At 46.1% G+C, this 21,681-nt stretch overlaps 1 protein-coding gene and 1 pseudogene across 6 annotated transcripts; one reads left to right on the top strand and one right to left on the bottom strand.

Moving 5' to 3' along the window:
• Positions 1 to 2,718: 2,718 nt before the first annotated feature.
• Positions 2,719 to 9,658, bottom strand: LOC120678532 (reticulon-like protein B21). Of its 6 annotated transcripts, none has more exons than XM_039959766.1 (13): positions 8,654 to 9,657; positions 8,514 to 8,555; positions 8,364 to 8,435; positions 8,176 to 8,241; positions 8,011 to 8,079; positions 7,833 to 7,898; positions 7,684 to 7,749; positions 7,456 to 7,558; positions 7,253 to 7,327; positions 6,977 to 7,139; positions 6,755 to 6,824; positions 6,326 to 6,391; positions 2,719 to 3,282 (listed from the first exon to the last, which is right to left on the bottom strand). In XM_039959766.1, the coding sequence occupies exons 1-13, from the start codon at positions 9,315 to 9,317 to the stop codon at positions 2,882 to 2,884; spliced, it is 1,923 nt and encodes a 640-aa protein (XP_039815700.1). In that variant the 5' UTR covers positions 9,318 to 9,657; the 3' UTR covers positions 2,719 to 2,881. The 6 variants fall into 6 exon arrangements, with proteins under 6 accessions (XP_039815700.1, XP_039815698.1, XP_039815699.1 ...); XM_039959764.1 differs by having other exon boundaries at positions 7,684 to 7,755; positions 8,654 to 9,656; XM_039959765.1 differs by having other exon boundaries at positions 7,684 to 7,755; positions 8,364 to 8,432; positions 8,654 to 9,652.
• A 5,844-nt stretch (positions 9,659 to 15,502) lies between these two features.
• LOC120679584 lies at positions 15,503 to 18,730 on the top strand (annotated as a pseudogene).
• The last annotated feature ends 2,951 nt before the right edge of the window (positions 18,731 to 21,681 follow it).

Below are 21,681 nucleotides of genomic sequence, written 5' to 3'. Positions count from 1 at the left end.
CAAGTTCAGGGGGTTATTTGCATAGCTATAGACTCAAATGAATAGTGCTGCGAAGGGTTGTTTTGCAATAATTGGGTGAAACTTTGAAAAATCATAGTAAATCATAGAAAAATCAGAAAAATGCAAACAAAAATTTGTTGGATTCCTTGTCCTAAGATATACAACTTTCCTTACAGGTTGATTTTCAGTTTCTAAATAGTTTTGCTCTAATTTAAATATTAGTTTAAGTGGCTGTAAACTTTGAAAATGCATAGTAAATCATGGAAAAATCATAAAATAGAAAATAAAGATGTTTTGGAATACTTGTGATTAGATCTATGCAATGAACCTATAATATGACATGTGTTGGTGGAAAAATATTGTCCTAGAATTTTATTCATGCTTGTTAGGGATAAAATCATATATGTAGTTATGTTGCTCTTTTTGCTGTGAAATTTTTATGGTAGATTAGTCATATGATGTATGTGATGTGGTAAAAGTTTTAGATTTATTAGTGCACGTGTGCATGAGTTATTAATTTAACTTGGTTAGTGTTTAATAAATAGTTTATGAGTAATAGGAATATGCATAAATAATTATGCTTGCTGATGAATCATGAAAACTTCATGCTAGGAATGTTTTCTATTGTTTTGTCACTAGTAAATATTTTATGTTAGGAACATATAGGTTGCTAATAAAAAATAATTCTTGTGGATAAAAATTATGCTACTTAGTCCAAATATTATGAAATCAATTGTGTTAGCTTACGGTTATCATTTATACTTTAGATCTGAAACTTGTATAGGTGGAATATAAAGTTGTTATACTATTTTTGATCTATTGCTTGTTTGTTGTCTTATTCTTGTAATTTTTATAATATATAGCAGAAAAAATGATAAAATATTGGAACCACTTCTGTTGGTTTAGGTTTTCTGGATAGGATCTTTGAAACATGATATCCATGTGCCTCTGGTGAATTATTGTGTTTTGTAGTAATTTATCTTGCTTAAAGTACATCTCATTAATGGTAATTACTTTTGATATAAATCCAACTCTTATAATCTTAATCTGTTGCCCTTTATCATGGAAAAAAAGGGAAATACATGATTGTTCGGAGTCTGTGAATTTTAATCTTACAATTCTTTGTGCACTTAATAATGAGTGTTGCATTCATATCATTAATGCATTGTGCATTTGCATACATGTAGATTTTGGTACATGCGAGCTCGTGACCGTGGAACAAGCGTAACCATGAAGCCCTGCGAGAGCTAGTAAAGCAGGCCCGGGAAGGAATTCGGGAAGACCCGGCCCAATGGTCGGAAGGGCCCAAGGCCTTACTAGTATTAACACTAACTTAGTGTTACCCTCAGGCAAGCCCCGGTGCACATCCTATTATTTGAAATTATGACACCTATATATGTATTTATTACTTGTGCATTACGTTTCAGGAGTTGATTGGAACTCTAGTTGCATGATCCCTAGGTTTCCCTGAATTATACTAGCATGTATAGGACGATAGAAATGCTATGCTTAATACTTCTCGATAGAAGTCGAGTGACTTTTTGCACTCGCGAGATATAGGATACTTCGAAGTCGAGTAATTTCCTGTTACTCGCGAGATATAAGTTATATACTTATATACAGTACCTGAGTTGTTGAAATTGACATGGAAATATGAGACCGGGCGGGGAATGATGATGATGTATAGGTATGGCAGCAAGACAGGGTTCCTGGGTATCTTAGCCCCTGTCCGAGTCGATTGAGGAACCGTAACCAGTTGTTGGCCCTGCTGATCATGTTTGAATTGTACTAACCGCATACCGGGAGTAGGAGGTAGTCGAAACCGGTAAGCCTAGTACTGCCTTGTTTCGAAAGTACAGAACTTCTACCCACCCCTTAGGGCAGTCGAGTGGCCGCGGAGAATTGGGATGCATATGTTTACTTTTGGTGGTCTCTCGTAGGTCTCGGTTGACTATATGCAGGTGGGGCGGTTCTGTAGTTCGAGGCGGGGAGAGGAATGGTTGGCTCGTATTGGCCGACGGGGCAAATATGTGCCGTGTTGATTAGGTCTACCTTGCAAGGTTAAATCGGATCGATTCGCCGTCAGTCGCTCTCGGACATGAGCACCTTGATCTCCGAGTCACATCGTAGTAATGAAATGAAACGAAATGATATGATACATGTTGATGTTATTTAATCAATTATGTTTTCACATTGATTGTTATAGATCTGCAAATCATAGATGTGTAGCAACTTTATAACTATAATTTAGAGCTAAAATTTTGAAATTAAGGATCTACCTTAGATGCTTTTCTGCAAATAAATCCACCAGCCAGAAAGTTTTGCATGTCTAGATATGTGGGCTAAGTATACCCAAAAGTCGGGTAAGTCTTGCTGAGTATTAGTATACTCAGGGTTTGTTGTTTACCTTGTTTCAGGTATAGAAGCTAACCAGGATTCGCATCAGTGGGCTCGATGTGACGTCCTCACGTGTTCATAGATATTTAGATATTGTTTTGTTTTATTGGTTCTCAATCAAATTTCCTTCTCTCAGGTCATATTCTCTTCCGCTGCTGTAATTTATTTTATGTAAATTCTAAATTTAAAGCTGTTTTGTAAATATTTATGTTATTATCTATTTTTGTGAAATTATATTATGCTGGTACCGTCTGTGCTCGCCGTCGCGCGAGACTTCTGGTGTGTTTCGATCGGCCTGTGGGTTGAAAATAGGCTGTCAGGTTACACTTAATTAAGCTAATGCGTCTGATGCGTTCAAATGATGGCAATTACGCTTAATTAAGCCGTTTAACTTGGCGGTTCTGTGACACACGGAACACACCTGGACAACGTTGTAGCCTAGAAAAACAACCCAGCAAAAACAGCCTAATCTCATTCCTAAATGTCACCTCGGCTGGATACCGCCCCTTGCCCTCAGCCTCTCCTTGGCGAACTCGCCGGAGACTGGCGCTCGTCTATGCCGCGGCACCGCCGCCGTCCCAAACACCTGCGCCTCGCCCTGGGCCCTGGACAGGCTAGGTTTTGCCGCCTGCTCTTCGCTGTGTACCTCATCGTCTGCTTCCGCTTCGTCTGCCGCAGCACCGCCTTCCTCTACCGTGCTGCTCCAGCCGAACTCCACCATGCGATGCTGGTACAGTTTCATGGCCACCACCAGCATGAAGACCGCCCAGACGCGCGCCACCGTTGAGGAGACGTTCCAGACGAGGGTGAAGACGGCCGCCACCACCGCCTTCTTGTGGGAGCACGACTCCCAGGCGTCCCTGAACCTATCCAGCCAAAACTTGCCTGCACGCCGAAGCATCCAAAGTTAGCACTAAACTACACAATGGCAACCAAAAAAGCTATGGTGTCCTATAACATTTTTTGTTGCTCTTATTGTTACGCAAAATATTATAAAACCCGTAGGATTATATTATGGTGGTCTGTCCTTCGTGGATGGATCAGCACTCCGCAGAGGTGCCAAATCATGCTGAACTGGTTACTGTTTGCTTCATGCCTGTCCAGAAGGGCTCCTGACGTGCTTTGCCCATGCTATCATGGCATGGGACTAGACACTATGAGGGCCGGACAAGTAGTAGCAGTAGGGTCCAGTTTAAGTGCTAGTGCCCTGTTACCATGAAAAAGAGAAGATAGACAAGGAATCAAGCATAAAGGTCCCTGCGTTGTTACTTTTTTCCGAACCTACTTTTTCATATTTTTTCTTGTTGATGGAGATAACAGCAAAGAAAGTTATGTTTGATTCTGCCATTAACATGAAACAGTATCATAGGATCAAATAGAATTAGGAGGAATAAACAGGATGCAATTATGGTTGCGGACGGTGACAAGCTAGCTAACATCTTCGCTCATTGAGGCCATCAGACTTCGATGACTGATAGATGACTACATGTGGCAGAATCACAGGAATTCTCTATCTATCACAATCAACTACTTCATCACATGATGTTTACCACTTTGTTATGGCCCTAATTGGTACGGACGGCAAATAAAGGAATAAAAACAGCATTAGCTAAAAGGATCAAAGTAGCAGATGTGGTAGCACAACAAACATCACACGGAAAACATCATGATCTTGTGTGGTTGTTAATATGACATGCAAACTTTAGCGAGTAGTAAGTATGTCACGCACGACTCACGAGCCTGTTATTGTTGTTTACTTTTGTGTGGGCTGAATGGCAGATGGGTTGGTGAGCAAACACCAAACAGATGACCCCACATACAGAGGGGATCAGGGGACAGCTAACGAGGATGGGAGACCAGATCTAGATGTGAAATATCTTTGCAGGTGAGGGATTCATGAGCCTACGCTACAAACTGCAAAAGCCAAAAGGGTGAAGCTAGGAAGCTTCAATACTGACAGTACATAGCTGTGGGTGAAAGAATCCCAGAAGAACAGTATTTTCATAGTATTGCTAGCAAATATTTTTCTTTTGTGAATGTATTGCTAGCGCGAACGAGCCGTAGCTCGAGTGGCACGCTCGCCAGGTGCGCGAGCGCGCCCACCCGCATTCGATTCCCATCGGGAGCAACGCGAGTGTCGCACTGGGACCGAGCAAGTGGTGTGCGTGTGTGGGTGTGTGTGCGTGTGTGTGTGAGTTTGCTCGGTAGGCGCGTTCCGAGACTGCTCGGGCAGCCTAGTCTGCGTTAAGTCGGGTTAGCGTGGGCACCCAACCTTTTACATGACTCTCCAGTGCTCCTGGGTGCTTTTAAAAAAATGTATTGCTAGCAAATAAATGTTTTAGCACTGTAGTTCCATCCTGTGAACAAGCTAGTATTCCATAGTCTTGTGAGTGGCAGATTAAACTATAATGCATTAGTGTTGTATGGGCAGATTAAACAAGTCACAAATTTATTAAGTTTGTGTTTAAAGTGCTATGATCCAAGCAGAAAAGTCGAAGAGTAGATTTTAATTATAACATCAGCAAAAATGTATTCCCCCAAGATTGACAAGGTGGCCAGAGTGACACACACCGACTAGCACTTGCCTTACATGTAGCTACTATTGTCCTATCCACGAAAAGTAATTTCAAAACTAACATGGTTTTGTTACTAAATCAGTCCTTGGTAAGTCGTGGCACCAGTGATGAGGATGATCGCTAGTCGTTTGGAAAGATTCTCGCTTACTTTGCCTCACGAATGAATACGGAAAGGAAAGGACACAAGGAGGTGTGGGCCACAAGGAACACCATCTATCAGCTTCATGCCGTTCGAGCATGGGCCACGGCTTCAAATGACAAGCAAGACCTCCTTGACCACGCGACACATCGCACGTGCAAAAGGTAAGGGGAGTAACCGTGCCCGCTCCTCCGATGCGAAAGTTACCAGGTAGTCAGCCAACCAACCAATAGTGTTTTTCAACTCACACCAAATCAGCACCAGACACCAATCAATTAGCAGTACTTTTTTCATAACAAATCACCAACCACCAGACACAGCCAAACAAACAGAGTGTAGTCTCGGATCCGAAGAAGTTACTGATTTACTTTTACCGACCGACAGTAACAATACTAGGCCTAACTATGCTGTCGCTTTTAGTTTATTAGCTAACCTAGGTTAAAGAATGCAAACAAGTCATAATTCTCCTCGAAAATCGTAAACATTAGGCATAGATCAAATCATTCTTCTTTTATATACATGATATTCAGTCTGTATATACAAGGATCAAAGATGCCCTAATAAAATGGCATAGAATTATTATATTGCTCTGCTATTTCCAAATTTCTAGTTTTAATTTACATGTTCCTCTTGGCTCGAATTTGGAACCATACGATTTGGCTTAATACATACCCATGAGGCCATGACCTAGAAGAAGCAAGGCAAGAAGTCACATTCAGATGGACTGCTCAGAAGTCTGAACCAGAAGCGCAAGGCATTTTATTATATTGGAGTACTACCAATGTGGATGTATATATGTGTGCCGTGACTGCTGTCTCACAAACCTATGTGCCAAACATTCACAAAAATTTATATGTCCTACTATACTCCAGAATTTACCTTGTTCATAATTGCCGGCTGGTGGCTACTATGGTACTACCTATACACATGCTCATGTGCCTTGGGGGGACCAGTTAAAGTGAAAAAGTGCGCACCACGGTTATAGAGGAGAAAACTTGGATCCAACACCAAAATTCTAGTAAAAACAAAGAATCCACGGTTGAGAAAAACCGGGGTAAGTTATAATAGCTGACGAGCTGATCCAGCGAACCGTGGGAATCTAGTGGGCGGGGTCATTTGTCAGTGACTGGGTTCAGTGTTCTAGAACATTTTGTGGTGTTCATAATTTGTTGTGAACACTAGAGATGAAATGAAGAGATTTTTTTTTACTTACCGTATCTTGCCAGCTGCGTGGAGTAAGAGGAGCACACCTTCGGGATGATGAAGACCCCAAAGAACACTGCACACACAAGGCAGGCCAAAGGCACGAAAAGTCAGTGACTGCAGTGGTTCTCCATGTACCTTTAGCTGTACATGTAAAGTTGCTGATGCTCCTGGTCCCAACATGCATTCCAATGGTTACAGTTAAATTACTGCATCATAACTACAAAAACTGTTTCCTGCGAAGTGTTCATAAAATCACTGGCTGTGAGGTCTGAGTTCAGAAACTTTTTTTTTTCTGTTGAAATGAAGAAACAAAAGAGGCTCTCAAGAGTTTACTGAGAAGTGAGAAGAGTGATAGATGTTTTTTTCTGAAATAAAAGAAGAGTGATAGATGTTACATAGATGGTGATGCATGTATTGTTTGCTCTATGGTACTTACCCAGTTTGGCCAGGGTCCAGAGGGTGACAAAGTTGCCGCACCGGGCCATCGCAAACAGTAGCAATGCCAGCTGCAGACCAGAGCACATGTGTCCCCTAGTCAGTACAAATCCAGACATGTCCAATCTATGCCAGGTGGTACTACGTTCCAGCAGGTAGCCAGGTACAGTGTCTTCTTGCCAATAGTCACAAGAACACACCAGATATCTTTCATGGGTTTTACCTTCATGGTTGTCGCGGGCTCTCCAGAGAAGAGAGACCTCAGATTTAGGAGCACCTCATTGATGTACGGCAGCACCAGCCTCAGCAGCCAGATGGCCTCCTCCTCCCCAACTAGGTAGCACCTCTCGCTGTCTCTCTCATCCTCACAGTCCACAGTTTCACCTCTGAATTTTGGCGGTGAAAAATTACCATGGTTAATGGCAGAAGAATCTATCTACAGTTCGTGGAAAAAAGAAGAATCTATCTACTGTGAATTTGTATTTGCATGATTATTTACCTGTTCAGTATGGACTTGCGCAGGAACCTTAGGCCAAGGTAGATTAGTCCTGCATATGACGCTGCCGTGATTGTGCTGCAGAATTCAGAAGTTTGGCAGAGAAGGTTATTAGGCAACTTCTGTCACATTTTGTTTCTGTCAACGCTTTTAGATTCTGGTAATTCAGAGTGACAGGTGCAGCAAATATTTGAACACTGAGTTACTTGAAATTTAGGTCTTTGACATAGGAGGACGAGATGAGCAAGAAAGTCCCTAATCCAAACACCAGTGCAGACTTTGACACATCTCTCCACATCACCAAATTCACTGGGGCAATAAATGAAAGAGAAGAGCCGTCAATCATTGATTCTCTGAAGTAGCATAACAAATTTATTGTGTTCTAAGAGAAAGAATATATCAAATTGGTTGTCAAAGAGGCTAGTAACCAATACCAATGTTTTGCATTCTTTCATGGCTTCTGCTGGGTTGAGATGGCCTTCCTTGAATCTCCTCATACTCTTCAACTTCAAGGCAAGGAAAAAAAAACTTCAGTTAACCAGAAAATAACAAAGCATGGTGAAGAGAAACTAATGCTACTCACTGGGAGGATTGCTGACAGGATCATGCTTCGGAATCCGGCCACCAGTAGCGAGCAAAGCTTTCTTCTCTGAATAAGTCAGGAAAGTGCACCATTGAAATTAAAAGAAAATAGGGAACTGCTCAAATTGCAACTAGACTGCTGTCGTATTCTCTGAACATTTAAAAAAAATCAAAGGTACCTGGAGAAGTTTTTGCCGGCTCGAAGTTCGTCATGCGGTGAACTATGATCGATGTCGTCTTCTTCTCCCCTGCGTTTCGGGAGGTTCGAAGGAACACTAGGTGATGTGAGACAAAAGATTGACCTCAATTAGCATGAGTTTTGCATCTGATTATGAGGAATTGACCTGGAGGAGGGGTCATGGGCTCCGGGTTGATTGCTCGGAGATCGATGGCGGAAGCTAATTTCTTCTCTGAATTATTCAAGATCCAAATACGGAGATTGAAATGCAATTTCCGTTAACTCCATTGCAACAGAAAATGCAAAAATGGGGGGGGAGTAAAGTAAGTCAAAGACTGAAGAGTAGAAATTCACCTGGAGGCGGCTTCACTGGCTCTGGGTTGGCCGCTCTCTCGTCTTCCACCGACAGCGTCGACTTGATCCCTGCTACATTAAAAGGAGTGACGCCATTGGAAGACAAGAGCAACAATCTGGGAAAAAAGTTGTTCTGAATTTTCGTCTCACCTTTTGTCGGTGGCTCGAGATCTTTGTTGCCGTCATCGTCCACTGCAACCGGGGAACAATCGAGGAGCACAGTCGCATTAGTTGATCGAGAAACAAATCTGGCAACAACAGTAGTAGGGGGGCAGCTACGGATTCCTTGCCTTGGTGCAGAGCAGTTTCGTCCTTGTCAACGGCCATGTGATCCTGATCCAGCATCTCCTTCTCCTCCTCCTCCGCCTCGAGCTCCTCGTCGTCCAATCCGTAGGCGTCGTCGTCCAACTCCTCCTCTGGTTCCTCCTCCGCTTGGGCCTTGTGCACGTCGACGACCACCACCTCCTTGACCTCCCCACCAGCGGCCGCCACGGGCGCAATCTTTTTCTCGGGCGTGGTGACCCTCGCCACGGCCCGCCTCGCGACCACCGCGGTGGTGGTGGTCGTCGTCGTACTCACGGCGGCCATGGCGTCGGAGTGCGACTTGCGGAGGTCCCCGATCGCGGTGACCGGCTCGGACGCCTTCCAGTTGCGCCGCTTCTTCGCGGCCGCTGCCGCGCCGTTGCCCGCGCCGGCGTTCCCGTCGCTCTGGTTGCGGCGCAGGCGGCGGTACACCCGCATCCCCTCCTCGTCGGCGGGCTCGTCCCCGCCCCCGGCGCTGAAGACCTTGACGCCGCCCTTGACCTCGTCCATCCTCATCCGCGCCTCCCACACCGACCCCGACCCCGCGGGCGCCGTTGCCGCCGCCGCCGCGCCCCGCACCAACACGCGCCTCCGGCCGCCGCTGGTGGTGGTACTACTAGCCGTGCCGCCGCCGCTCCCCTGCTGCTGCATTTTGTAGGTGCTCGGCTCCGCGCTCCTGCCGCGTGGGCTTGGTTGCTTGCGTTTGGAGGCTCCCCCTCCGGGTGCTCTCTTCTGGCGGCAGCTGCGGGCTGTCCCCTCGGGAAATTCCTTCCCTGCTCAGCTCTGCTCCTGCTGGCTTGCGCCGCACTCAAGGTCAGAGCAGAACCAGAGAGGGGGGAGTCCGTCCGAGAGAGTGGGCTGCGAGGAGGAGCAGGGTGCGGCAGGCTTTACCGTTTTGAATCTGAGGGTCCTTTCCCCTTTTCCTTTTCTGCGATGGTGGAAGAGGGTGGTGGGGGGCTGGAGGAGGGAGGAGGATAGCTTTTGGTGTGGTGGGTAAAGCCTAGCAGAAGGTGGAGCGGAGCGCAGCGCCTCCTCTGCTCTGGTCGGGTCCGGGTGGTACTGCCCGCCGGTGGGTCGGGCCACAGCAGCAGCGACTGGGGCAGGTGCAGCTTCGGGATCTTGCAGCCCGTTCGGATGCACTGAAAGTCTGAAACCTGCTTAGCTGGGCTGGCTGGATGAACAGTGTTGGCTGGAATTAACGGTTTCGGATTAAATTTACTTTGGTAGCTCACGATTATGACCACGGTGGTTCAGCTGGTGCTGCCGAACGCCTGCGGGGTGTGCCAGCTGGGGGAGCCCAGCCGAATATGCTCATCGGAACGGGGCATTGATGGGTGCCTGCCGTGGTGGGTTGTGGTGGGAGGTAGTCAGCGAAGAGAGGGAGGAGGGACGGGAGTGACGGCCGGGCCTATGTGGCGGTGATTGTTTCCGTGCCCTGCGTTCCGCTCTGGCCGCGCGACACCGGTCACGCCGCCGCTGGGAGCAGAGCATGGGAGGCGGAGGTGCCCCCGTGCGGGCATCAATTTCCATCCAGCCTTCCGTCCGGTTGCTCGCCTGCGCTGCAGATACAGTTACGCGGGCATGCGGCGAAGTGAGGTGGTGGCCCGTGACGGCGTGACTGCGAGCTTGGGCCGGTTGCGCTGGCGCCAACCGGATGGTCCAGCAGCGGGTGCCGCTCCAGGCATACGGTCGAGTGATACCATTGTGTTGCACGGGCGGGTTTGTTATATATTTTGATACGTAGGTTGTACATCTACCATAAAAAACGAAGTTATGTTTATCTCTATAGTAAATTTGGCTACCTATAATTCTGCCATAAGATCTTCATCCAGTACTATCCAGTATTAATATGATGTTCAACAATGAAATCCGCTACAATTTGGCCTTTAATAGCTCTCAAAGACTTATAGGCCAAATCATATTCAACAAGCGCATAAGCCCACTTTCCGATTCTACCACTCAAAATCGGCTTTTGTAGCATATGCTTAATAACATCGTCTTGACAAGTAACTATGCAAGTACTTGATAAAAGATAATGCCTTAATTTGGTACAAGCATAATATAATGATAAGCACAACTTCTCAATAAATGTATACCTTGTTTCCGCATCAATAAGTCGCCGGCCAATATATGTGATAATATACTCCTTTCCTTCGGTTTCTTGAGTCAAAACAGCACCAATAACTTTGTCTTCCGCAGCCACATAAAGCCTAAAAGGAATACCTCTCTTAGGCGCCTTGAGAACCGGTGGTGAAGACAAATACTTCTTGATCTTCTCAAAAGCCTCTTGCTGTTCTGCCCCCAAGTAAATTCAGCTTCATTCTTTAACCGAAGAATAGGAGTAAAAGCATCAACCTTTCCGGATAAATTAGAAATAAATCTTCTCAAGTAATTCACTTTGCCCAGAAACTTTTGCAAGTCTTTCTTGCAAGCAGAAGCCTCCACTTTCTTCATGGCTTCAATTCTCTTCGGATCAATCTCTATGCCCTTCTCATGAATAATGAAGCCTAAGAACTTCCCAGCCGATACAGCAAAAGCACACTTGAGCGGGTTCATCTTCTATCCATACTGATGCATCCTCTCAAGAGCAAGTCTTAAATCAGCCAAATGATGACTTAAGCCGGCCGATTTAATCACAATATCATCAATATAGACCTCCAATATAATGCCAATCAAATCATGGAAGATCAAATTCATAGCTCTTTGATAAGTAGCACCAGCATTCTTCAAACCAAAAGTCATGACAACCCACTCAAATAAACCAACAAAAACAGGACATCTAAAGGCCATTTTAGACGTATCCTTTTCGGCCATGAATATTTGATTGTAACCAGCATTACCATCAAGAAAACTGATAACACGATGTCCAGAAGCTTCATTGATCAACATATCGGCTATAGCCATAGGATATTCATCTTTAGGAGTAGCTTTATTAAGATCTCTAAAATCAATGCAAACTCTAATCTTGCCTAAATCCTTCTTTTCAATGGGCACAATATTAGAGATCCACTCCGCATAACGACAAGACCGAATAAATCCAGCATCTAATAAGCGATTAATTTCTTCTTTTATTCGGTCATACATAACAGGATTAAAACGCCTAGAAGGTTGCTTATAAGGTTTAAAACCGGCCTTAATCGGCAGCCGATGCTCAACCAAATCGCGACTCAAACTAGGCATCTCAGAGTATTCCCATGCAAAACAATCGACATATTCTTTTAATAACTTTATTAAATTGGCTTTACAATCATCCGATAAGTTTGTATTTACAAAAGTCGGCCTAGGAATAGAACCATCTCCAATATCTACCTTATCTAAAGGATCAGCCGATGTAAAACCTTGGCCTAACTTATCTATGTCGCCCAGGTCTTCAATAGCTTCGCACATATCATTCGCCTTGTCCCGATAGTGCTAAATGCGCTGCTGTAGCCAGTCTGCGTTGGACTGGTCTGACCGGTCTGGTGCACCGGTCTGACCGGTCGGCTTCGGCCGGTCTGATCGGTCAGAGGAAGCGGTCTGACCGGTCAGCTCTATGTCGTTGCCCTGCTGTATCATAGAAGTAAATGTAGCCGATTCTCCATCGGCTTTAGGACTGCAGAAACAAAACCCTCCTTGGTGCAACTGATCAAGTTGTAATCGATCAAATCTAGGCCCGATAAACACTTGATGTTATCATGTGCACCAACGAATTCAGAATCGGTGGTACCAATGAAGGAAGAGGCATCACCATGCACAACCTCAACTTCATCGCCGATCCACTGAATAAGAAACTGGTGCAAGGAAAATGGTACACATTGATTGGCATGAATCCAATCATGTCCAAATATGAGGTTGAAGTTACCTTGCACCTCGGAGACGAAGAACGTCGTAGCAACCGTCTTGCTCCCAATGGTCAACTCCATCGAAACAACCCCCTTGGCACCAATGGGATCACCTCCTCCAACACCGCTGACCGTTATGTTTGTCTTGATGAGCTCTTCGTCCGTCCCGCCAAGCTTCTTGTAGAGTGAATAGGGCATCAAATTTACAATTGCCCCACTGTCCACGAGCATACGAGAAACTGGCTTCCCGTTGATGTGCCCCCTCATATAGAGAGCCTTCAAGTGGTTGTTCGAATCCTTGGGCTTTTGAAATATAGCTTCGCGGGGCCCAAAGTCTAGATGTGCCGTCTCCTCCTCCGATATCGCCCAATAGTCATCAGAAAAGCGTAGAACATTGATCTCCATGTTTGTGCGTTCCAGAGAATCCTCATAATCCACCAACTCCTCGTCCTCTGCTGCTGAAGGAGTTGATGGAATCTCTGATGCGCCAGGAGCCGAAGTGGAAACGATCTCTTCGGCCTTCTGCTCAGGCTCAGGGTTGACCGGTCTGACTGGTTGCTTTGAGCGGTCCGACCGGTCTGGGACACCGGTCTAACCGGTCGGCTGGACCGGTCCGACCGGTCCTGTGGGCTGGCCAGCTGCCTTGACCTGCCACACCTTGCCTTGAGGGAATCTTGGTCTATACTCGTCGAATTCTCTATCCCTCAACACTTCTGCCTCCTTTTCTTTCTGTTTTTGGCGGTGAAGACGCTGCAACCTCCTCTCTGAGTGTGTGTCAACCCTGGTGGGAACCATCTAGGCTGAAAGTACTTCTCCTTGCTCTGGTCCTTGAGGTTGCTACTGCTGGCTTCATGATCATTAGCCAACATAAGCTTCTGGGAAATATTGACCGATTTCTCAACAATCACCGGTCCTTTTTGTGCATCTCGAGCCTTTCTTTTTCCATCTTCAATTTGCACAATCTTGACTGGAGCCTTCTCAGAATCGACTTGCATTGGCACTGGTTCGTCCTTCTTTTTATTGACACGATATTCCTGGCGAACTTGACAAACATGGGCCGGTCTCTGCTGAGACCGGTCTGACCGGTCGGGGTAGACCGGTCAAACCGGTCGCGCCAACGAGTCAGACCGGTTGGGCGCAGAGAGCTTCACGAAGACCTAAAACCACGAGCTCGGGAGGGAACCCGTCGGAGCTCGCAGATTTAGGGGTGTCTTGAGGTCGGCAGGCCTCTCAAGACGTCCTTGAACGTCGTCGAGACGAGCAAAGAACAGCATGAGGTGGAAAAGCTAGGGTTTGGAGAAAAATAAGAAAATTGTAGATTGATTGATTCGATTGGGTAGAAGGATCTCAATCGGCCATGGCCTTTATATTTATAGGCCGGGGAAGACGTACCCCTTCCAAATTGAGTTACAAACGGATTCCACAACACAAACCCTAACTCTACTCGGACTGCATAGGCCCAGACCGGTCGGCCCAACCGGTCAGACCGGTCGGCCTTGGTGTTTGCCAATTTTTGCCTCCAACAGCTGCCCATGTTACGGATCTTCCCCTTCTACCTTCCAGATCCGGTGGCAACAGGAAGCCAGTGAGAGGTAAGGTCATCCGTCTCTTGCCCTTATCCTCGCTTTATTTTTTCCCCTCATGCGAACTCTGCTACTTAGGTGATAAAATCCCGATACCGGTTATGCATATCGTTTCCTGTAAGCATTTGCAATGCCAGTATGCTTGGTGTAGGTACTGTCTTTTAGGCAAAATAACTAAAATCATCCCTGAACTATTGAGATCGACTCAATTTCATCCCTCAACTATCAAAAAGATCAATTTAGTCCCTAAATTATACAAATTATTCCATTTTTGTCCTTATACTGAGTTGGCACGCCACGGTGGACTGCCTTGTCAGCTTAGGATTGCATCTCGTAGTTAAATAGTGATTTTACCCTAGGACATCTCGTAGTGAGTTATAACCATGTGTCCATAAAGTGGTTGTTCATTCAAAGTGACAGAACATGCCAATGTTTAATGCAAATGATATATGTGCCATGAACTGGGCACTTCAAACTACATGAATCTCATTTGTTCAGGCGTAAAATAGATGTTTCACTACGAGATGCAATTCTAAGTTGGCTCGTCACTGACGAAGCAGTCCACCATGGCGTGCCAACTCAGCATAAGGATGAAAACGGACCCTTTTGTATAGTTTAGGGACTAAATTGAACTTTTTGATAGTTGAGGGATGAAATTGAGCCGAGCTCAATAGTTTAGAGACGATTTTAGCTATTTTGCCTATCTTTTACAAGCATCAGATGCATAATAGTTAAATGTATGGATGTAACCGGACTGCAGATTGCAGAACACGCCAGACTACAGGCTTCACCACGTAGATATTACCAGGACACAAAGTATGCCTTTCTACGCACTATCCTGGTCTGCAAATGGTGAATATTTTTCTCCTACGCACTACACTTATTTTACTTCAATAAAAGCCATAGCATTAGTGCAAATGTTGAAAAACATTGAATAACAAATTACTCCCTACAACCTAAATATAAGTCGTTTTAGGAATATACGTGTGTTAATTTGTAAGAATAATCGTGATCGATCTGTAGAGTTTTGGAATCTATGTATGTATGTATGTAACCGGGTTTTAAGCTTCTATGAACTTTTTTAAACCCATGAATTGTTTGATGGATGAGGGAGAAAATGCTCCTTCTAATGCCCAAATGTGGGCCGTCCTAATCTGCACACGCACACTAACAGCCTAGCTAATCGACTCGTGCACAATCTGACAATACAATCTCCCTGTTTTTCATATTTCTTAACCTTTTCCAATGTAGGGAAAGTTTTTTTGAAGTCATTTCATCGCTTTTTTTATAAGATGCTTATCAGAAAAACTTTGAGACGTTTCTTGAAACGTTTTCAACGAAAGACTTTTGCAAGCATTGTTAGGCTAATTTTTTCTTCAAAAGAAAGCTCAGTGACTGGTGATTGCGCCACTATATAGGACCGTGCATACAGCTCAATGAAGAATCCATTCCCCATCTACCCATTCTACCGATCCCAAGGAAAAATGGAGGCTTCAACCCATCTGTGGTTCCTCTACGTCTCACTCGCCTCCTGCTTTGTCTATAAGCTCTTCCTTTCAAACAAGACGAGCTCCGGTCCGGCGAGGCAGGCGCCGGGCCCGGCGCCTCTGCCGCTCCTCGGCAACATCCTCGACCTCCACGGGGAGCCGCACCACGCCCTCGCCAGGCTTGCAGAGACGCACGGCCCTGTTATGTCCCTGAGGCTCGGCGGCACCGACGCCGTCGTGGCCTCCTCCGCCGCGGCGGCGCGCGACGTGCTGCAGAGGTACGACCACGTCCTGGCGGCGCGGTCGGTGACGGACGCCGGGCGCGCGCTGGGGAACCACGAGCACTCCGTCATCTGGCTCCCCGGCACCAGCCCGCTGTGGAAGCGGCTCCGCGCCGTGGGCACCACCCACCTCTTCTCGGCGCGCGGGATGGACGCAACGCGCGCCGCGCGGGAGGAGAAGGCGAGGGAGCTGGTCGCCTGCCTGCGCCGCCACGCCGGCGAGGCCGTGGACGTGGGGCGCGTCGTGTTCTCGTGCGTGCTCAACGTCGTGTCCAACGCACTCTTCTCCGAGGACGTGGCCGACCTGAGCTCGGACCGCGCGCAGGAGCGGGAGATTCTGGTCAGGGACACGGTGGAGGAGGCCTGCAAGCCCAACCTCTCGGACCTCTTCCCCGTGCTCTCCAAGCTCGACCTGCAGGGCCGGCGGCCGGCGCAGCGCTGTGCTTATCGGCAGGTTCTACGACTTCTTTGACGAGATCATCACGCGACGCGTCAACGCCGGCAGCGGCGGTGAGAAGGAGGATTTCTTAGACGTGCTGCTTCAGCTTCACTCGGTGGATCAGCTCAGCCTGCAAACTATCAAGTCCTTTCTTTTGGTAAGTTTCTGTCCGATAGCCAAAGCTTGAACGATATCCATGGAATTCAACGTGTTGCCATGCTATTCGTCTCCTTTGGGTTCGAAGTTCGAACTGACAAAAGCACGGTCCACAAGTTTCGCATTCACCTTATCGCGATCTTGCTGATTCGTCAAAGGCACTGAACAAAACACGGCCACACGTTTTTCTTCCAAAGTAACGTCCAGGTTTTCCTTTGGACCACGGGCGCATGCAGGATCTCTTTGCCGCTGGAACGGACACGAATGCGATCACCGTCGAGTGGACGATGGCCGAGCTGCTCCGGCACCCGGCCGTGATGTCCAAGGTCCGCGACGAGCTAAGGGAAGCGCTAGGATCGAAGCTTCACCCTGATGAGTCCGACGTCGATAGGCTGCCCTACCTCCGCGCCGTGGTGATGGAGTCAATGCGGCTGCACCCGCCGAGCCCGATGCTTATGCCGCACCTGGCCATGGCCGACGGCGCGGAGGTGGGCGGTTTCACGATGCCGAGCGGCACCAAGGTGATCGTCAACCTGTGGGCGGTCATGCGTGACCCGGCGTTGTGGCCGGAGCCCGAGGCGTTCGTGCCAGAGCGGTTCGTGGGCGCGGGCGGCGCGGACTTCCGCGGGAAGGACAGGCTGGAGTTCATGCCGTTCGGGGGCGGGCGGAGGGCGTGCCCCGGCACACCCATAGCCACCCGGGTGGTGCCGCTGCTCCTGGCATCCATGCTGCACGCCTTCGAGTGGAGGCTGCCTGAGGGGATGCAGCCCGGGGACGTGGACGTTCGGGACCGGTTCGGCACTTCGCTCAACATGGTGACGCCGCTCAAGGCCTTGCCGGTGCCGGCGTGCCCGTGACGCTCCCCATCGATGCGAGGATATGCGTGCGAGCTCTACGTCTATGTGCAATTAGAGCGAGTTTAATAAGGCTTCCAAGCCATGTCAGCATGAGACGAGTTTAGAGCCCCAGCACGTACAACTTGTCTCTTCGTACTTTCCAATATTTATTTTTGTACTATTATTGTGCACGATGTGTTGGTATGGTAATATAAATTTTACCCAGATCTATATGAGATCATCAATTTATGCTCTTTCACTCCATGAGTAAGCTATGCTGTCACCGTACCGGATTTGATTGTCCGGATTTCTACTAGGATTCGGATTGATTTATTCAAGTTTTGATTAGGATTTCAATTGATTTGTTTAGGCTCCGATTAGGACTCCGATTAATTAGTTCGGATTCCGGCTAGGAGTCCAATTGACAGACCATGGAATCATTGCTTGCTTTAGAATTACTAGCAAAAGCAATTATGCCCGTACGTCGCTACGAATAAATTTAGTATGAGTATCGGATATGTATTGGTGCCCATGCTTTGGTGTGATCTGTATGATCGAGTCATAGATGGAGGCGGTTGGTTCGACTCGAATACGGGATGAACTAAGACCAACCTGTCAATAATACAAGACGGACCAAACCAAGCAGATCAAACTAAAAATTTAGATGAAAACTTAGTCGCTTTAGAAATAGTTATTATAGACTAGCATAATGCCCGTATGTTGCTTCGGGTAATATAAATCTTACCCAGATTTACCCATGCCCGTATGTTGTGACTGGGCGAGGTATTGATTGTCTGGTTCTGATTGGGATTCAGATTGATTTGTTCGGTTTCCGATTAGGAGTCAGATTGATTTTTCCGAATTCCGATTGACAGATCAAGGAATCATTGCTTGCTTTAGAAATAGTAGAGATAGAGAAGAGATAGAAATTGATCAATTCTATATTCTCGTACGTTGTAATCAGACTATCAGAGCGAACAAACATAACTCGGTCTCTGATAAATTATCTATGCAAGAGTGTATCCATTCTACTTTTCACTTGTAGCCAGTTGTGTTGTGTGGCATCATCTCTTTTCCTAGGCGAGCTCTAGAATTCCACTCGGTCCATCTGGTATCTATACATGGCAAGCCATGGCCTACCGGCGCCGCCATGAACTCAACCAATCTAATGCGATTATTATTATATCTTTGTAAAGCAGCCCTAATCTATGTGGTGGTTTAGTAGTAGTGTAGGGTTGGCTCCCTAATGTCCTTATTTTGCTACTATGCAGGGTTCATAAGCGTATATCTGATCCATTTGTACTGTGACATGTTTGATGTATAAGTGTTGTGGTGTGAACATCTGAATTATATTGGTAGTATATTTACTCCCTCCGGGTTGGTAAAGCAAATTGTTTCGGACATTGTAAAGCAAATTGTTTCGGACATTGACACGATGTCAGAAAACAACTTTGATCTCTATCTTTTTGCTATAAAAATTTATAAATATAGTCAATATATACTTTACGAATAATATTTCAAGATGAATCTACTTACATCACTTTTATATTTTTAAACTCAACCCAAAAGAAATTATGTATAGTTAAAATTTAAAATATTTAACTTAAGACAAACTTAAAACGATTTCCTTTACCAACATGGATGAAGTATATATTGTTGACGGGCAAAATTGGCAGGCCCAGAGGCCGGTCTGCCCAATTCTAATCCGGGTAGGAGTTGTTTTATTGATGGAATCTTTACGTAATCCGACTTGGAGAAGGGGTACGACTTCCCCGGCCTATAAATATAAAGGCTAAGGCCGATTGAGGTATTCCCAATCGAATCAAATCAATTTACATCTACTTTTTGTTCCTCTCAAACCCTAGCTTTTCCAAAACCTAATTCTGTTATTCCTACGTCTCGACGGCGTTTGAAGGCGTTCTGAATGGCCTGCCGACCTTAGAGCAACCCTAGCTGTGCAAGCTCCGACGGGGTCCCTCCCGAGCTCGCGCTTCTAGGCTCGTCGCGGTTCTCTGCACAAGACCGGTCAGACCGGTTCGCCCAGGGCATCACAAGTGTTGATCGTTATGATGATCGTTTGCGCGTTCTAGCGCATTCGAGTGTGTTGGCGCTATTTTGTGTCAATATACTTTTTGGCGACTCTGCTAGGGAAAGGTTAATCATGTTTTAAAACCGATCTAATCTAGTCCTCGAAGAAGATGGGTTCTTCAGAGATCAACAAGGAGAACATTATCACGACTACACTGGAGGAGCTCACTGAGGACGAGTGCAAGGCCTAACTTCTTGTCGAGGAGCACGTCAGGACGCAATTCTTGAAGGGCTTCAAGAAGGATCGCGGTGGCCTCGTCAAGAGGGTGTAGGAGTTCGTGCTGCCATCACTCAAGCTTAACAAGGATAAGATTGAAGAGATACCCAATGTAAGCCTCTCTCCCTCTGATATGTTTGATAAAATGTCATCCATGATGGATCAGAAGATTGTTGCTGCACAAGCTGCTGCGGGTGACGTTTTAATTAAGATGAGTAGCAATATTGATGCGCTTAAGGGCAATAAACCTATGGTAGATCCTAACTCATCAGATCCGAGTTCGGCTATCCCTGAGTTTACATCTGAACCACTATATGGTATGCCGCTGAACTCGTTCCTAGGGCAAACCCCGCCACCGTCGACCGTGTACACAGCACCAGCCGGACCGGTCTCACCGACCGGTCAGACCGGTCCGACCGGTCAGACCAGTTACCCAGGAATGTTGCCATCACCGACGCCCCTCGAGACGATTCCAAGTTCGGCTGCCCCTAACCGAATCAATGAATTATCGATATACACACCACCTCGCAGTACCACTGTGGTAGGTGGATCACGAGGATCTGGACTTAACCAAGGACCAATCCCAATTTCTTCACAGATGATGACGCATGTAAATCCTAATGCACATCGTCAATTTTCTGAATTTTATACCAGCTAGCACTATCAAGCTGATCTCCTTTAGTTCAAAGAGGATCTGGCTAATGCGATTAAGAGTAAGCTTGGGGTGGATATGGGTACTACGTGTTTATATAAAAAACCTTATGCCGCTGAGTTTTATTTTGTTTCATTTCCTACTGGTTGGCGTAATCCTGAGTTTACTAAGTTTAATGGTGATGATTCTCGTATAACTTGGGAACATGTGAGTCAGTATATCTTGTAGTTGGGGGAAGCCAGTTTCAATGATGCTTTGCGCATGCGCTTGTTTTCTTTATCTTTGACTGGAATGGCTTTCTCTTTGTTTTCTTCGCGTGCTCCGAACTCTATTCGCAATTGGAGTCAATTGGAGCATAAGTTTCATGATCACTTCTTTAGCGGGGAAACCAAAGCGAAATTGTTGGATTTGACATCGATTAAGCAAGGCCGTGATGAGCCTGCTACTGATTATTTCAAGAGATTTAAAGAAATTAAAAATCGGTATTTTAGTTTGACAATTTCTGAAAAAGATTTGGCGGATTTGGCGTTTAATGATTTACATTCTTATTTGAAAGAAAACTCGAGGGCTTTGAATATCATATGGTGAATTTCTTGCAAGTCAAAGTCATAGGTTTAGAGTTTAAGCTTAAAAATGCCAAAGACACTTTCAAACCTCATCGGTCCAATACTCATATTCTTGATCATGATTCGGATAGTTCGGACGATGAGAATAAAGAAGTGTACGCCGCTGAGTTTGTTTGGCCATCAAAGGCCAAACCCGGTTCAGTACCGTCTCTCAATCCGATTCAAAAGAATCGGCAAGAGGAGCCGAAATTTACTTTAAATGTCTCTAATGTGGCAGAACCGCCCGACAAAACCAGCTTAAGTGTGCTAACCACCATCGCAAAGGCAAATGGGGTTTAACTCGCACCTCAGACGGCTCATATTGACAGTCTCTCGGGTAAAATCCCGATAAAACCACTTAGCTTCTAGGATCGGCAAAGCAAATAGCCCACACGAAGGCGGGACCAGAGATTACAACATTGCATCATTTCTTACATAACAGAGTCTTAACTGAATTATTATTACAAACCAAGTTCGAATTCATAAAGGTACTTCAAAGTTTGAAATCATAAAGTAGTAAATCAAAGTTTAACTGCAGCGGAAAATAAAACGAGTTCTAATCGACGATACAGGATGTCATGATGAAGCCCGTACAAGACATCACTCGGCATTATCATCATTGGCCGGGGTCGGATCCCACTCCACCGACCAACCAGGGGGAAGGGTACACGACCAAGTCAGACCAGCTATCATATCTTCAAAAGCATCACCTGAAATAAATTGAGCCACAGGCAAGGCTGAGTATACTAATACTCAGCAAGGCTTATCCGACTGGGATATTCTTAATCCTCTAACTAGACATGCAAGATTTTTGGCTTGAGGGGTTTATTTTTGCCGAAAAAGCAGTAAA

The sequence above is a fragment of the Panicum virgatum genome, chromosome 6N (assembly GCF_016808335.1).
Source record: "Panicum virgatum strain AP13 chromosome 6N, P.virgatum_v5, whole genome shotgun sequence".
In the NCBI taxonomy this organism is placed as follows: Eukaryota; Viridiplantae; Streptophyta; class Magnoliopsida; order Poales; family Poaceae; genus Panicum; species Panicum virgatum.
The sequence above is the reverse complement of the archived record's forward strand: the minus strand, read 5'-3'. Positions and strand labels throughout refer to the sequence as shown.

What these genes read in the sequence shown, in the direction of transcription:
- LOC120678532 (XM_039959764.1), bottom strand. Translation starts at nt 9,317, where the DNA reads ATGCAGCAGCAGGGGAGCGGCGGCGGCACGGCTAGTAGTACCACCACC. An exon ending in CTGGACCCTGGCCAAACTGG is followed by an intron (nt 6,392 to 6,754) that starts GTAAGTACCATA and finishes TTGTGTGTGCAG; the next exon opens with TGTTCTTTGGGGTCTTCATC. An exon ending in CACGCAGCTGGCAAGATACG is followed by an intron (nt 3,283 to 6,325) that starts GTAAGTAAAAAA and finishes TTCGGCGTGCAG; the next exon opens with GCAAGTTTTGGCTGGATAGG.